The 16985-nt window shown below is 34.1% G+C and overlaps 1 protein-coding gene across 4 annotated transcripts in view; it reads left to right on the top strand.

Annotated features, from left to right (window-relative positions):
• Positions 1 to 16985, top strand: part of PIK3C3 (phosphatidylinositol 3-kinase catalytic subunit type 3) — a 64722-nt gene that overhangs the window by 26291 nt on the left and 21446 nt on the right. For all 4 annotated transcript variants that reach the window (XM_021538922.4, XM_077790059.2, XM_085567451.1 and 1 more), the window contains 7 exons: positions 1445 to 1576; positions 3612 to 3740; positions 4070 to 4139; positions 4742 to 4806; positions 7051 to 7135; positions 8203 to 8277; positions 15278 to 15446. In XM_021538922.4, coding sequence (XP_021394597.2) covers positions 1445 to 1576; positions 3612 to 3740; positions 4070 to 4139; positions 4742 to 4806; positions 7051 to 7135; positions 8203 to 8277; positions 15278 to 15446 — 725 coding nt within the window. The remainder of the gene's footprint in view (positions 1 to 1444; positions 1577 to 3611; positions 3741 to 4069; positions 4140 to 4741; positions 4807 to 7050; positions 7136 to 8202; positions 8278 to 15277; positions 15447 to 16985) is intronic.

Genomic DNA, 16985 nt, shown 5'->3' with positions numbered 1-16985 from the left:
AAATAATTTTGTTTAACTGTGAACAAACTTTGGAAAAATTTTGATGTTCAGGTTCCAAAGTGTATTAGAAAAGAGAAGATGCCCTTAGGAGCACTCATGGGATGTTTCGGCCAAAGAAAGATATCAGAATAATTAAATAGTTAATATAATTGAACATGTTGCGGGGGATGTGGGAGAGTATGACGTTATTGTTACATGCATGATATGCCAGGATAGATAGTGAAAATCAGTTAGCAGGAAGGTTTCATTGGTTCCAAGACCAATAAATCTGTTCTTCTATAAGGTATGTGTTTATCAGAACTCTGTTTTCGGTCAGGTCTTGAGGAAAAGACTTTCTATTCCATATTTCAAGAAGCTTTGTCCTTCTTACCTAAAGTTTTAAGTGCACCTGGCAGGCAGGTCTAGGAAAGAAAGTGGAAATGGTAGAGGGATTTCTGTTTCAGTATAAGCTTTTCCTTTGACACACATCAGTATTTTTAAACACGATTTTTTCAGTGTGATGGTTTCTTTAAATGTATGGGGTATATTTACGCAGAAAAATAAAACAATTATTAACAAAAAGTGAGGCAACTTGTTCTGTGTATCAGTAACAAAGACTAAAAGGAGAGAATTTTGCAATTTGTAAGATTCTCTTTCCTGCTTGTGCATTGGTAGTATTCAGTTTTATATTCTTTTAAGAAAATTCTGTAAAACTAAGAAATACATGGCTTTTACGTTTAGATTGCAATCTAGCTAGCAGCAATTAAGCACTGGAGCTATTTGTAACAGTTGTGGGCCTCCTTGGTGTGTGTCTGTTATATTCAGCAAGGGAAAAGGCTAGGAACTTTAACATACTGAACCTTTACTGTGTAGGACATACAGTGTAAAGTACTCAAAAATTGATAAGTTTTGTATTTCTGATAACTACAGATGTAGGAATGTCAAGCAAGTCTGTAAATCAGATCAGTGCAACCTATTGGCCATTTGGTTCCTTGGTGGTAGGAAATTTCTTGATGGAATTGAGGTATATAAAATTTCTGAGTTGGATTTGAATCAATTTCTGAAACATAACTAACATTTAATTTAGGTATGAAAAACAAATCATCCTGTGCTTTGTGTGGGCAACTTAGAAACAAGTTTTTTTAAGGCTATTATATAGATATATATATATGTCTATATTATATATAGATATACTATATTTATATTATATATTATATAGAACTTAGAAAATTGCTTGACTATACTAGTACTAGATGGAGTATCTCCTTTGTTATTCAAATTACTGCAAATAGTGAGTTTTTATTTTGCTGGATTGTATGAGTGAAACCTTGATTCTTTGTATGGATAAATTGAATAAATTGAATATTTGTTAGTAATGCATCCTTTGTTTATGGACTTCATGTATACCTAGTGTGTGTTTTATGTTTTGTGGGTTTTTTTCTTAAACAAATTTTCATTCTTTTAGAATGAGAGGCTTCAGGCATTGTTAGCTGATAATGAAAAGATGAATTTAGCAGATATGGAACTTATTCCACTTCCTCTGGAACCTCAGGTGAAAATTAAAGGAATAATCCCTGAAAAAGCCACACTCTTCAAGGTAAATGAGAGCTTCTGAATAGTTGAAATACAAACAAGTCTTGTGAATCCTAAGCTTAGAAACAACAGTTGAAAGATTTAAAGGGACAGCCCTAGTCCAGGCAAAATGCAATTGTAGCATGCTCTTTAAGTGGTTAAACAACTCCTTATTTTCTGTTGTTTTTTAATTTAAACTTTTTAATTTTGAAGCAGCTTTTATAAGAGTGATACAGATGATGAAGTTTAGAATTTCCCAGAATTTTGCTCGTGTGTTCAACAGGAGTAGCATTTTAAGATTAAAATCATGTAAATGAAAGCAGGTGTGCTGTGTCTCATTAAGATCTGTAGGTCTAGTCCATTGCTTAATAAAGCTTAAGTTCACAGAGAGTGGAAAACACTGTGCTGTTCCATATCATGTAGTTGCAGTTAGCTGACAGGTAAATATTATAGCCCTATGTTTGGTAATTCTTTAAGCCAAACTATAGCTGCTGCTTGTGACCAAAAAAATAGCCCATGTACCATTGAAAGGGCTGGGGTTATTTTGTTTATTTTACTTCTTGAAATATAAGTTAATTCTTGCCGTGCAATTTATTACCTGTGCTCAGTGGTGTCGGAACATTTTATAAATTGGCATTCAATTCCTATAGCTAACTGCAATCTAATTTCAGGATGACCAAAATTTGCTGTAGAAGTTGGGCCTATGTCCTGGAACCCTTTGTTTGCCAGTTAAAGAATTCTTGTAGGTTGCTATGACAGTTAAATCTGTCATCTCTAATAGGTCCTAGACTTATTATGCACAGTAGTTTCATCAGACTCCTTGATTTTGTTGTAATTTGAGTTTGCTTAAATTCAGAGATACTTTGTGCATGGCTTTCTACAAGTTTTAGCTTGCTTCTTTCTGTATCTAGTTAGTTCTTTTGAATCATAGGCTTCTCCAGTGGCATGTTCTTGCACCTTTGGTTGGAGACAACATTGAAAAGATTTTGTTACGAAAGCAAACTTTTGCAAACTCAAATAATCATTTTGTGTGCGTATGATTTAAGAGTTAGGGAAAAAATGTGGAGAAACAGATTGCTGGAACAGCAACTGTTTCCTCTCAGTAATAACTGCTGAAGTTCTTTAGGACAAACTCAATGCAGTCTTTTACATATTGGTCTTCTGTAGCTGTGCAAAAAATGTAGGGCCAAAAATGTGAGATGCAACTTGATTTAAAATCAAAGATTTTTTTTTCCTTCTCCTAAGTCTGATAGCTTACATTTTTCCATTTTTCCATTCTGGGCTGTGGGATAAAAATCCAGATGGAATTAAAAAGGAAAGCATTACTAATTTTAGGTGCCCTTGGACATCACATTAGCTTTTCTAGGACTATGTAAAGAATAATTTTGCTTTTACTTCTAGACCTTCATAATTTTGTGGTATTAATTTAAAAATGTAATCTAACTGCTCAAGATTAAACTCTGTACCTCGATTATTTTGTTTGGTTTGCTGTGGAGAGAAGTGACTTGGTCAGTTGCAATAGATTGTAATGTTCATGTAGATAATTGATCCCCTTTGACCCATTTTATGTGGAAAAATTGCAAACAATTAAATGGACTTGCTCAAACAATAATGTAAAAAGGAACTTTTGCTTTTTTTAAAGAGATTAAGGAAGCAATTAATTGTTTAAGATTACATGCCCCTAGGAGTTCTTTCTTGCTTATCCTGTAATTGTGTCACTTTTTGATCTGATCACTTAAAATTTCTTTTGATGTGAGCTTTTGCATAGTGCTTCCTTGTTGACTGGAGTAACATGCAAAATGGAATACTTCTGCCCTTTCCTCTTCTGCTGCTGTGGGGTGCAGGGAGGGAGAATGTATCCTTGATAAAAAAAGAAGGAAAACATTAAGGTATTTTTCTCTTTAAGATACATTACAATTTTGGTAATTGGAGGTGGTACACTCTAAACTATTGAGGCAATGCAAATACAATGCAAAGATTTTATTTCTAAGCTCCATTGTAGCAATGTGTTAATATGAGCACTGCTGTAAACCAGCTTAGTAGTACATTTCCTTTTACAGAGTGCCTTAATGCCTGCTCAGTTATTCTTCAAGACAGAAGATGGAGGCAAATATCCTGTAATTTTTAAGCATGGCGATGATTTACGTCAAGATCAACTTATTCTTCAGATTATTTCACTCATGGATAAGGTGAAAATTATTAATCAATATCCTTGTCTTTCTCTTTTCTTGATTTTCCTTGTCAAAAGCAAGACTGTTAAACACTTTTAATGCAGCTTATATTGCTGATAATTCCAGAGTTCTCAGATCTCTAGGTGGCCTTTTTTTTCTTTTCTGTATAGATGTGCAATTACCTTGTGTAGATTGAAAAAAAACCACAGAATTGCCAAACAGGCTCTCACTCATTATCAGTTTCAGTGAAGAACAGTGGAGATCAATGTCCAATACACAGCCTTTTAGTAATAGAATCTGCCTTTCTGTTGCATTCATCTTTCCTTTTTTAATATTATTTTTTCCAGCTGTTAAGAAAAGAGAATCTGGATTTGAAGTTGACACCTTATAAAGTGCTCGCAACTAGTACGAAACATGGTATGAATACATTTATTTACTAAAAATACAGTACAGAGAAGAATCTTCTCCCTGTGTTCTTAGTGTGTAAGAAAGTCTTGTTAGAGTTTAAGCCATGGAAGTAAACAATCTGAGTCACCACAGGGGTCCATAGGTGACTCACATGTCTTCATAAAAGGAGCCTGGTCAGGATTTACGAGTAAATGACAATCAGCAGTTACCAGTCTTTGCTGCTGGCTTGCAGTGTGATCGTGAATAAATAACCTAACACTTCTATTTAGAGATCCTTGCATAAAATGGAGGAGAAAAACAAAAAATCAAACTTGACTACTTTTAGATATATTCTAGATAAATATTTAGAAAGCCATCAACTTACTTTCTCTCATCTTGAAGCCTTGTGAAAAAACGCCTTTTGCAAGGTAATTTGGTGTTAATGAGAAGTAGTTTTAAAAGTATTGAAGGCAGGATATTGGAAAATGGGACCAAAAAAAGTGGGGTTTTTTTCCTATGAGAAGCAGTTGAATGACTGTGTATTAGTTTTGCCATTCATAAACATGTATTACAGAGTAGTTTGAAAGTTCTGTGCCTTGGAGATTTTCTCTTCTGGCTGTTTTCTGTCATAGGCTTCATGCAATTTATTCCATCAGTACCAGTTGCTGAAGTTCTTGCTACTGAGGAAACTATACAGGTATGTGATGGGGGAGCTGTAAATTGTCTTCTGATCAAACACTGTAAACTGAAGGCTTAGATCTTGTGCAAAATTCTTAGTCTCTCAGATGATTTTTTGATCTGTTAGAAGACAAATTACAGCTGGAAACATTTGGGGTTTGTTTAAAAAGGTATGTATAAATGACCACTTGAGTATCTCATGTTCTGAAAGTAACACTATTTAAATAAATTACAATGGATTTAGTTATGATATTGAAATCCCAGCTTTGCTGTAATGACAAATGGCAGATACCAGACACTTTTTGCTGCATGCTTTGTTTCAGAGTGTTATTGTTTCATTCATTTGACCTTGTCAAAATATGATTAGTTCTTTTATTTGTTCAATGAAACAAAGAAACTATTATGAACTAAACTATATGAACTAAATAATTTGTTCATATAATTTCTGAAGCCTGTTTCCTCTCAATTGTGGATGTATAGGTACTGTAACTTGGTTTTGTTAGCAGATTTTCTTAATTCTCATGGATTTGAGTGGGGGCACACAACTGAATAGTAGCACACAACTTCATACTGGTTTCAAGCCCAGTACACAAGTGAGATAGCAGAGCTCAGCTAGCTGAGATAAATATAACTGGATAAAAACATACCAAATTGCTAAATGAGGTGAGCAGCTAATAGATTTTTTAATGACAATAGAACATATTTATTTGGATTTGATTTGTCACGGTGCTTTTTTTCTTTTGTGTAGATGATACTGAAGTTTGCATTTTTTTACAGTTCAGTAACTGAGCCAAAGCAAACTAGCTTTCAGCTCCTGTAAACTACCTATGTTAAAAATATGAAGATCTAAATTGTTTATAATTTGCTTAACAAATAAGCTTACCAAATATTTATCACATATAAAAAATGCTTATCACTAATCAGTGACCAGCATCAAGTTACATAAGTTGGAGTTTTTCTAGCTTTCCATTCCATATAGGTTGTAATAAGGCATGTCTGCACAGTCAATAATTTTACAGTGCTTATAAAGTATTTTCTTGACAATCCTTTGTAATTTGGAAGTGTGCTATTCATGATTCATTCCATTACATGTTTTTATAAAATAATGTGTTTAGAAATGCTGGCGAACTGTTATTTTTCAATTCCTTACAACATCATGTGACTGGAAATAGGTGTCCTGTTGTTTCAGTTGCTATGCAGACATAAGGAGCAATTATTCCTGTGAAGAATTTTTAATCTAAGTAGACAGTGCAGCAAAAGAGTGAGATTTCCTTTTCTGAAACAAGATAAAATAGTTGGGCATTGTAGGCCAAGGAAATGAAAAGTAATTGAATACTTTTAGATATTGTGGAAGTTTGGTTTAGTCTTTTTGGAAATACTCATTTTGGATTTCACAGCAGTTCTGGTAAAGATGAGCACTGTATAAAACTACTGAAAAGATTTAAAGCCAGTACACCAGTGTTGCCTGGTGAAATGCAGATCTCCAGGAGAGAAAAGGTGTTTTGGTGTTTCAGTGTTACTTACCTTCTGTCAACAACCCTAAAATTGCAGTTAAATTTTAGAAGTTCATTTATGTAAGTGTCTTAGTTTTCATTATGATTTTAGTAATGTACATGCTGTCCAGGGGACTACTACACTACTACAGTGCTTCCTTAGATTGTGCTTACTGGAAGAAACTTTGCTTAGGCTTGGATATAACCAAGTTTTCTCTTACTCAAGAAGGTTAAGAGGATTGTTTGGCCTTGTCCACATTTCACAGGAAATTCAGATTTTCCATTTGATGACTTAGGCTTATTTGCTTTTTAAACTCAATGGCAGCAGTTGGTTTTATTGATGAATAGGGAGACATAAGGATAATCAGGATAGTAAACCCTGTGAGAGCATGCTCCCCAAATGTAGTTATAAAGCAGGACTGTTAATCCAGGTTTAGTTTTGGTTGATGTGACCTAAATAGTTTGCCTTGGAAGTACTGTCACTCATAGATACTGATTAGTAACTTTTGAGTTCATTGTTAATTTTCTGAAACATTTAATAAAGGAAACTGCTTTTCAGTTTCTGTGTCGAGTATAAGAATACAATGATTGACACAGGATATAAATAAAGGTATATTAAACTAGATCTTATGAGGTGTTCTGGGGGTCATTGTTAGTTTAACACATTGTAATAACGGCCATGTGTGGTCTTGCTTTAAATATTTTTTCTCCTAAAGACCCAGTTTCATATTACGTGGAATAACTAAATAACTTCATGGCATTTTCTCCAGAACTTCTTCAGAAAGCATGCCCCTAGTGAGACGGGCCCTCATGGAATCAGTGCAGAGGTGATGGACACGTATGTTAAGAGCTGTGGTGAGTTACAGTCTAACAGCTGGTAACGTCTTAGGGGAAGTCTGAAGGGTATGGTGGATGAGATATTAAGTTATTTCAGTTTATGTGGCTGCAAACAGGGCACTGTGCATGTACTTGCTGTCAGAAATGCAGTGAAAATAATAATTTTAAGCTTGTCATGTCACACACAAGACCACTTTTGGTGGTTCTTCAAGGAGATTATGAGTTAAATACTCTTTGCTTTCCAGCAGTAATCTTATCTCTGCCCTGTCTGTATTGTGAGTTGGGGTCTTCATAATGGAGGGACACATAAAACATTTATATAATGATAAAGCATCTGTATCAGATTCTAATTGGGTTTGAAAACATTAGGCCTTTTGGGGTCTGTGGTTACATTTATATGAAAAGAGAAAGTGGCAGTGTATTTCATGTTCAATAAACTGATGACCGTGTTAAAATACTACGTGTGCTCTCCATAAAATTAAAAAAACTCCATTCTAACAAAAGGGGAAAAAAAGAGCATTCAGGTGTGACTCCACAGTATCTTCCCCTTTGTCCTTTTCTTTCTGATGGTGCAGTCTTTAGAACTGCTTCAAACTGTGTGGTTAGTGGGTGAAAATAGCAATTGAAACAATGTGCTTTTTATCACTGCTGATCTTGTGAATGCTGCTGACATGGCTATCCAGGCTCATAACCATGCCTAATACTTGTTTGCAGTGGCCTTAAAATAGCTTCAGTTCAAAACATGTACATTCACTTAGTTCAAAATATTTCAGCTTCTTTTGAAGTACCTTTATTCCAATATTGAACTAATTTGGTCTTTAAGGGTTAGGCATGTAATTGTATCATAAGAAATTAAAATCCTGACAGTACTGAAAACGTTCCAGATTTGTAGTACTTCAAATATTCTTGATAGTGCTGACAAGCTTGATCATTCTTCACCAGCACCACTCCTGCCCCAAGTCTCTGTGGTATATTTATTGTTAGTGAACGAGACCTAAGATAATGTAATATGCTGTTAATTGTGTGGAACTTCTTTCTCTCCAGGAAAGGTACTCATACTGATGTTTACAATTTTCTTTTTACAGCTGGTTATTGTGTGATTACTTACATCCTTGGAGTTGGAGATAGACATCTGGATAATCTGTTGCTAACAAAAACAGGTAATTCTTTTTGCAGTATAATTTTATTGCAACAGTTGTTTAATTTCTAATGTGTTGGTATTTTTTCGTTGCATTTTCCTTGTGAATATAACCCACTGTTTTTTTGCAGACTAGATTATATTTTAAATGTAAATTATATTGTCTCATTTAAGGTAATATTTGCTCCAGTGTGTAATAAGAAGATGATTTCTTAACTAGAGGAAATGAAGAATTTGAAAATAAAACTACTTCAACTATTATAATAACTGCTGTAGAATAGAGAGAATTTCAGCAGTTTTCATTGAAAATGAGTTCATGTGTAGCTGCATGTGCTTCACAAAATTTTGTCAAATAACATTTCTTACAGAGGAACGTCTTTTTGAATTTTTGTTTAGTTTATTTTTACTTGCTTGCTTACTCCTAGCTTCCCTAGGAGCTCTTATTGCTTGAATACCTTCATTACATAGTGGTGGAGAATTAAGAGTTGTGGTTAAGTGTTTATTATGAAGTGAAACGTCTATTGAATGAGAAACGCTTAAATAAAAAATGTTACTTTGAAAAATAAACAATCCACATGGAAGGCTTGCTAGTTACAGGTAAGGCTGAAGCATATACTGCTTTTAACCATGATAGTATGTCTGAAAGACATAAAAAATTAAAAATTGGTGATTAGGATAAAAGGTCTTGCTCTAAGCTCATGGGGGAACAGCTAAAGTAAGTGTATTTTACCTTATCTGTTTAAAAATAATATAAACAATCATTTAAAGATCTGTCTTGAGAGATCTCTCATTTATCTGTGGTGGTGGGTATAAATCTTTCATAGCAGGCTTTGCTTGCATGCTGAGAGTAGTAATAGTTCAGTGTTTTGATTTGGGATAAAGTGCATCTTACCTCTCTATGTTAAGAAGTACAACACAGTGGCTTTACTGGAATAATTTGGGGAGTACAGCAGAGGGCAGTGCATATCCATCATATATTCCAAGTCTGAAAACCCAGTCTGCCACCAACTGAGAGCTTTTTTGAGCTATGAAGAGAAATCCTTATGTTCCACATGTTACAAGTACAATAAAGATTTGCTACCAAGGCTTGTTTCTTGCTGCTGAGAATCCCTTACTGTTAAGTTGGAAGAAGTAATTTCATTCTTCTCTTGAAGAATGCATGCTCCAAGTACCACCTTCAAAATCATATGAGTCTATATGCATCCTTTCTTAATGATATTCATTTAATGAATTGAAGTTTTCCAGTAAGTAAAGAATGATGGGTACCAGCTGTGGGTTCACATATTTCTTAGATGTCATTACCTTTTTTTTGGCTCAGCTTTTCAGTTTGGTGAATGTAGCCACATCTATTAGACTCCTTCCAATAGAATTGGTGCATCATCTTGTAGCATACAGAAGTTCATGCTTATAATAGATACAGGATAATTTAAATATTAAGCACTATATACAGAAGTTCATAAAAACATACTGTTTTCTATACATTAGAAATGTAGTTTTTTGCATGAGATGTCAGTTATCTAATGACATAATTTCTGTTGTTTTTCATTACTCTTTTATGCCTATAGTTCTAGAAATTGAGTGGCTTTTTTGTAGTAGTGATCTTGAAAAAGTGATCTGGATTTTCAGGTTTTTAAGTGCTGTATCATTATATTTCAAGGACAACTGTAGAAGTGTGTTTGGAAGGAGATGTGGGGAACCTTCAGTCAAAACATCCTTATCTATCAGTAATGTTAAAAATTACAAAAAGACTTGCATCAGTTTCATAAATGTGTCCTGGCTGGTAACCCAAAGGTCAGATTGTATACTCAGTATTCCATTATATCCTTGGATATTTATTTTCTCTGAAAACTTTGAACTTTTTTCTTCTCATGGAGACAAAATGCATTTTCAATTAGTCTGCATTTTATCATCTTGTTTCTAAATCTGTAGCAGATACTACTGTGATTTGTAGATAAGAAGACACTGTTGTTCAGCTGTATGCCCAGGTTTAGGCAGCATCAGTGCTTCCTTTTAGGATTACAGACTGATTTATTTATTGAAGCTGGCATCTGATTTAACAGCTAAAATTTTTTTTGTTGCCTTGGAAGGAGGATCTGGGTGGTTGTGAAGCTGGATTGTGATATACAAGGTGTAGCATATTCAGTTAACTTCCATGGAATATGCACTAGGCTATTATATTGTAGTTATGCCATGCCTTCTCCTGAGAACATTATGTTCTGCAGTTCTTACACTCTCTCTGATTTGATTGTAGAGTCAGGATCTAGGTACTAATATTTGCAAGACAGTCAGTACAGTCATAAGGAGAGTTAGAAAGTGTTTCAGCTTTCATAGACAAGTGAAGTCTCCTGTCCCATTAGAAGTATCTTAGTAGCTCCAACTTGCTTTATAGACATACAGAGGTTTCACAAAGGTCTAGGCTGTGTGTAGATCTTGTAGGATTTCTTAGACTTTCAAATGGCTTTCTTGATAGCACTGCTTATATGTGCTTCTGACCAACTTACTCTCACCCTAGTGATGACCAGCTTATCTCTCAGTAACTTCTGGTGAGCTGCATGAATATGCAAGTTCCCAGTGTGAGTTCCCAAAGTATATACACTTGACATTGCTCTGTATACAGAGGAAAAATTGCTATGTGGATAAAATTATGTTGTTAATATCTAAGAGCAGGTCAGAGACTGGGTGCTCAGAACTCGAAAACCACATTTGCTTTTGGCATCATGAGTAAATAGATGAAAGAACTGGACTGTCTTCTCATTTAATCCTTAGAGGTAGAATTGTGGTCACCAATTGACACCACATTTGTTCTTCAGTCTTGGTTAAAAAGGGTTATTGGGAAAGACAGCAAGGACCTGAACAGATTCATATATGAAATTACACCATGTGTTTGTACTTCCTGAGTTTTTCAGTCAAAAAAACCATATCCCAAAGCAGGTCTGAGATGGAAGAATTGAAAACCTGCAAGATTCTCTCTGTATCAGTACGTAGACAAGTACATTGTTAAATATATTTATTAATGTTGCAAAATACTGTAGTATGTACAATACAGTTTTTAATGATGTTTTTAAATGTTACTGGTCCTGATAGAAGGATATCCTTATTTAAAAATAAAAATCAAAAACTAATGTATACTTTTGTTCTTTAGACTTCTCTCTGGAATTCCACTTTCTGTGATGCTTATTATTAAAAAGAACATAACCTTTTAGCTTTTGATCTGTTAAAACACTTTTTCTTCTAGGTACCTTGAACAGCATTTGTAATCTAGTTATAAATATCAGACCTGTTTTTTTTTCTTACAACATGCCTGAATGGAATGTGTTTTGAGAATGGACAGCTTAGGGAAGGAAGTGAGTTATAATGCTGAAGACACGCTGGGCTCTTAGCAGTTACATGGGTGTTTATCTGCAGGTCCATGCTTCACTTAATTAAAGATTGCTGAAAGAAAGTCAGATGGACTTGGAAATCCCTGATGCCCTGACTAGTAGTCAGGGTAACTTCCATGTTTTGTGCCATATACTTAAGTCTCCTGTGGCCTTTCCTCTTTATTCCATATGTTAGAAAACCAGGTATTGAGTGGAAAAAGGTAGCCTAATTCATAGAAAAAAAATTTAAAAACCAAAAGCTCAAAAGTACTCAATAGTATCAACTTTTAGATTTTGAATTAAAAATTTTTATATATGCATGCTATTTACTCCTGGAAGCTTCTCATCTTCTTCCAGTCAGTAAATGCCTTAGGTCTTCCTTTTTCTACAGTAAAATAAATGGGGAGGGCAGGGTGATTTCTAGTGGACTAGTTTTAAAGATGAGATTTGTTTCACATGTTGTCATATGTAACTCCTAGTTTTAGTTTAAGTCATGACTGAAACAAACAAAGAAACCCCTCAGCTTTATGATTGAGCACTCCTTTGGGAACATGAGTAAACCTAAGTAGAGGCCCAGTTTTGTCTGTAATTTATATGCATGTCTATAGATTAGGAGCCTTTTAAATTAAGACATAATGAATCAGAAGAAGTTGGATCATGGTAAAACATGATGGTCTAACAGCTGGAAGTGTATGTGTTATGACACTCACACTGTATATTGAAGGAAGGTCATGTAATTGATTGTAAAACCATGTTTTACAATTACATGCTTTCCAAAAAGTACTGTTGCACAAAGAATAACATACTTTAGAATATGCATAACATACTTAAGAAAAAGTAGTATTGCATAAAGTTCACATGAAGACTGGATTACTGGGAGGATAGGTGATTACTGTATATAAATATCATGATATGAGTAGGGAAGTGACTGATACAAGTTGTGGAGAGACCATCCCTGGGGATACTCAGAAACTGTCTGGACATGGTCCCGACTAAGCCACCTGGCTCTGGGTGTCTCTGCTCAACACGGGGGTTGGACTAGATGTCCTCCAGAGGTCTCCTTATTTTTGCAATTGGAGTTATTCTGAATGAAAATTGTCGCATTCATTAATATTATGAAAGTGGAATAGTCAGTGTAATATCCTGATACAAATGGCACTTGGGAAGATCAGCTGAGATACTTGCAACCTTTTTATCTTGGTATTGAAGATTTGAAATAATTGAGTTTATTATCATGATAAATTTATATTAGCATAAATAATAATATAAATATTGTCTCCTATTTTCAGTATTATATACGTAGCAAATTTAATTTGCCCAAAGCAGGCTTGTTCTTCACTTGTTCGGTTGTTAAGTCTGGAGGGTAACACGAGTCAGGTTCCCCTCTAAAAATCTCTAGACCTTCAGTGCTCCCTCAGGCTGCTCATAGCAGCTTTGTGCAAGCACCAGGGAGAGCCTTTTGTCCATGTTCGGTAACATGGTGTTCTGGTTTAATTGATCTTGCAGGAGCTGAATTAAAGTTAACTAAGTCTGTATTTAGTAGACAGGTTTGAAAGGTTTTAAATATACTTATTTAAATGTGACCTTGTACATACATTTTAAATCAGCCTAAAAAGCTGCTGAATTCTGAAGTACATCTAGGAAACGTATAAAGTTAACACAGGATGGCCTCAGCTCACTTTCTAAGTCTTTCACTCAATTATTGAAATATTTTTGAATGTTTTAGATGTCTTTGTTACCAGTGTAAATTATTAATTATCATCTTTTATTCCTTATCTCCAGAGCAAACTGAAAAAAATTATTTTCTGCTACAAGGGTTACTGTTTTATTCAAACTGTTGTTTCTTGACTCTTCAAGGTGACAAGTTTGAATAAGTGAACAGTCCCCAAAACTTTTCAGCTAAACAATTTTTCTAGCTTCATGATGAAAGGGTTCTGTATGTGATTGCTTCCAAAATTTGGTGTACAAAAATGAGTGCTAAAAGAATCTCCTTTACCAGCCCAGAAAAAATGTATTGAAAGAATGTTTTTTATTATAGCACAGTTAGTTATGCAAAATGTAATGGTTATGGCATTTATCAATCAGGAAATACTTTGCCTCTTGTTGAGGATACTTGTGATGTCTCTTTGAAATTGGACTGTCATGGAATTTGTTTCTTTTATTGAAAAAGAATGTTTATGATAGATGTCAAAAAGCCTTTTCTATTGATACTACATTATTATTCAACGAAACAGTCAAAGAAGCATAATTAACTGTAAAATATGAATGCTGCATTTTTTTCCAAGAGCACTGAGAACCTAATCTTATGAAATCTTAAAATGAATAAACATGATGCAGGTTGAAATACCCTATAGCAAATACTCCTCTGTCTATAATGCTGTTCAGTTCCATAATTCTGAAGCAAGATTCTATCCTCTGTGCTGTTTGTCTAGATAACAATCATGCTAATAATTTTCTGCCTTCTTGTTTAAAAGATCTCTTATCTTGTATCTGCATGCATATCTGCAGTCTCACCATCTTTTTGTAATACAGCTGTGGTATGGCTTAAATTACACACTCCAAACTAAAAATACATTTTCAGAACACATTAAGAGGCATTTTCCTGTTTAATATGGACAGTATTTATATTATTCCTAAAAAATGGCTACCTAAGAATTATTAATTGTTTTACTTTTACTAGTAACATAATTTTTTGTGCATTTATAATATACTTATTCCTCAGTTAATCTAAATATTTTAGAGTTTTTGAAGTTACTGGTAAACTGAAGTTTACCAAGGGAAGTTCAGTTGTTCATTTTGCCACCTATAACATCTCATGTATATAAGTTCAATAATATTTAAAGGGAACATTCTGAATTCTCCCCATTTAATTTGTTAGCATTATGGTGAGCAGCATGGGAGGCTGTTGATATTGATAGGAAGGGCAATTGCCTTGTGCATTTGAAGAGAGGAGGTATATATAAGTTTTTGTTAATGCTGTAGAAGTGTTCTAAATGCAATCAGTTGAAATGAGAATAGAAACCTAGTGATCAAGTGAAGGAATTCATTTTAGTACTGGAAAAGGGTATGACAAACTTCTTGGTGGATTTGAAATCCATTTTCAAATTTGAAGGTGTAGCGATGTGTCTTCAGTGTATTTCAAAACCACTGATAATTTTGACCCTACCTGAACAACTCAAAAGACTTTTGAAGCAGCATTGATTGGTGTTCAGTGGCTTTGTATAGGATTGTGAGTCTTACTTTCTCTGTTGTATTATTTTTATGTTAAATTTACCATCTTTCTTGCCACAGCAACCAAATGCGAAACGGATTACACCTCTTTAAGTATTAATGTTTAAATTTGCTAAGAAATTATAAAGTGCAAAGCATTAGTAGTATCTATTATGTAAACTGTGCATTTAATATCCACTGACCAGTTTCAGTATTAGTTCAGTCTTTGTGAATATACTCCACATGTTTAAAAATAAAAAAACCTTGAATTTTAAATCAGATTTGCTTCTTTAAAAACCATAATTCCCAGTTAATAGCTGAAGATAAAAATTTATAACAGTATATCTTCCAGAAAACTTCCTTGGAACTGCTTGCTATCTTCTTAATGATTCTATTTTTCTAATTTTTGCACCAAGAACTTTTACTGTGTGCAATGTTTGCCTTCTTTTACAGGTAAACTGTTTCACATTGACTTTGGTTATATTCTGGGCCGGGACCCCAAGCCCCTTCCTCCGCCAATGAAGCTGAACAAAGAGATGGTGGAAGGCATGGGAGGCACCCAGAGTGAGCAGTACCAGGAGTTCCGTAAGCAGTGCTACACAGCCTTTCTCCACCTCCGCAGGTAACAGCACTGGCTTTATGGTTTATGTCAGAACTCATGAGAGCCACTCTAAAGCAGGAGAGGAGACCACTAAATGAATTGCTGAAATGTTTCTGTTGAAAATTCAAACCTTCTTTAAATGTGAACACAAGATTTTGTATGAAACAAAGGAATGGAAACATCACAGTGTTGGTGTAATGTGGAGGGTGAATGTAATTGTTCGAGTTAAATGCCTCAGTTTTGCTTGTTTAATAACTTAAATAGCTTCATTTCATAACTCAAGTGGGATATTAAATTATATTTCTTTTTGGGTATGTTTTTGCCTATAAGCTTCTTTTCCTCTTATTGATGATTAAGGAACTGTCATTTTAATTTAAGTCATTACTCATTTGCTGCTTTATCCTCCTCCAGTTTAAATTAGTGATGATCAAATTCTTTGGCTTGAAGATGACACACACACATATGCTTAGTTCAGTTCAGCTCCAGTGGGACAGAAATTAGCAACTTGTAGTGACAATCAAGCATGTTCAAAATGTCTTTAAATACCCAGAATTGTGGCAGCTAAAAACTCTTTAGACTCTGGAGTCTCTGAACCAACAGATCTGTCTTTTAAATTTAGAATCAGCTTCCTTCTTTAGCAGTGAATATATTACTTGCATTAACTCTCTGAGCCAAGTAGTTCATTTTTGTTGTTTGAACTGAGCACAGGTAAGCACTCCTGGTCTGTCTGGGGATTTGATTTAGCATGTCTTCAATGAAGAAGAAATATTTTTACTTTAATATCAAAGAATACCTAATGGAAACCTTCAAATATGTGTTACCATATTACCAACTTCTTAGTTGGTAATATGGTAAGCTTATGTGCAAAGTACCTGGAATATGGAAAGCAGCCAGTGATGCAAAATAAAATGCTGCATGTAGTTCTTCAATTGATAAAAGGAGTAAGACTAAGCAGTTGGTCTAGGAACTGAAGTTATTAATGGGTTAAAAAACATTCAACAATTTGAAAAAAACAGTGGCATGTTATCAACGAGCAATATTTGTGGCTTCAAAGAATAGTCCAACTTCTGAACTTTGGTTAAAGCTGTTTTGTAATGCTGTATTTCTTATTTGTCATATACTTGAGTTGTTTTTGTTTAAACCTAGTTATTTCAGTGAAAAGGTCTGTTGTGTCAATGACAGATTATTCATTGAATTAATTTATGTAATGATTTGCTACGAATATCATAATTAAATTTGTACAATAGTGGTAATTTGGGTATTCAACTAAACTGTAAATCAAGATGGTTTCATTTTTAATATCTGGAATTGTCATTATAATTACAGTATCGCCAGTATTTGCTCATTTTATTGGAAAATATTTTTACATGGTTCTGGATAAATACCTTTAAGACTTTCAACAACAATACTATGATAATATCTATTATATTACATTGTATGTAGATCATTACTGTGTATGATAATATTAAAATTAGTGTAACTATTTAAGCAGCTAGAAGTAAAAATAATTACAATTACTTGTTAATAAAGAAGAATTGGTTCTGGAACATTTTAGTTCTA

The sequence above is a fragment of the Lonchura striata genome, chromosome Z, assembly GCF_050655825.1.
Source record: "Lonchura striata isolate lonStrDom1 chromosome Z, ASM5065582v1, whole genome shotgun sequence".
NCBI lineage: Eukaryota > Metazoa > Chordata > Aves > Passeriformes > Estrildidae > Lonchura > Lonchura striata.
This window is presented reverse-complemented; position numbering and strand designations above follow the sequence as displayed.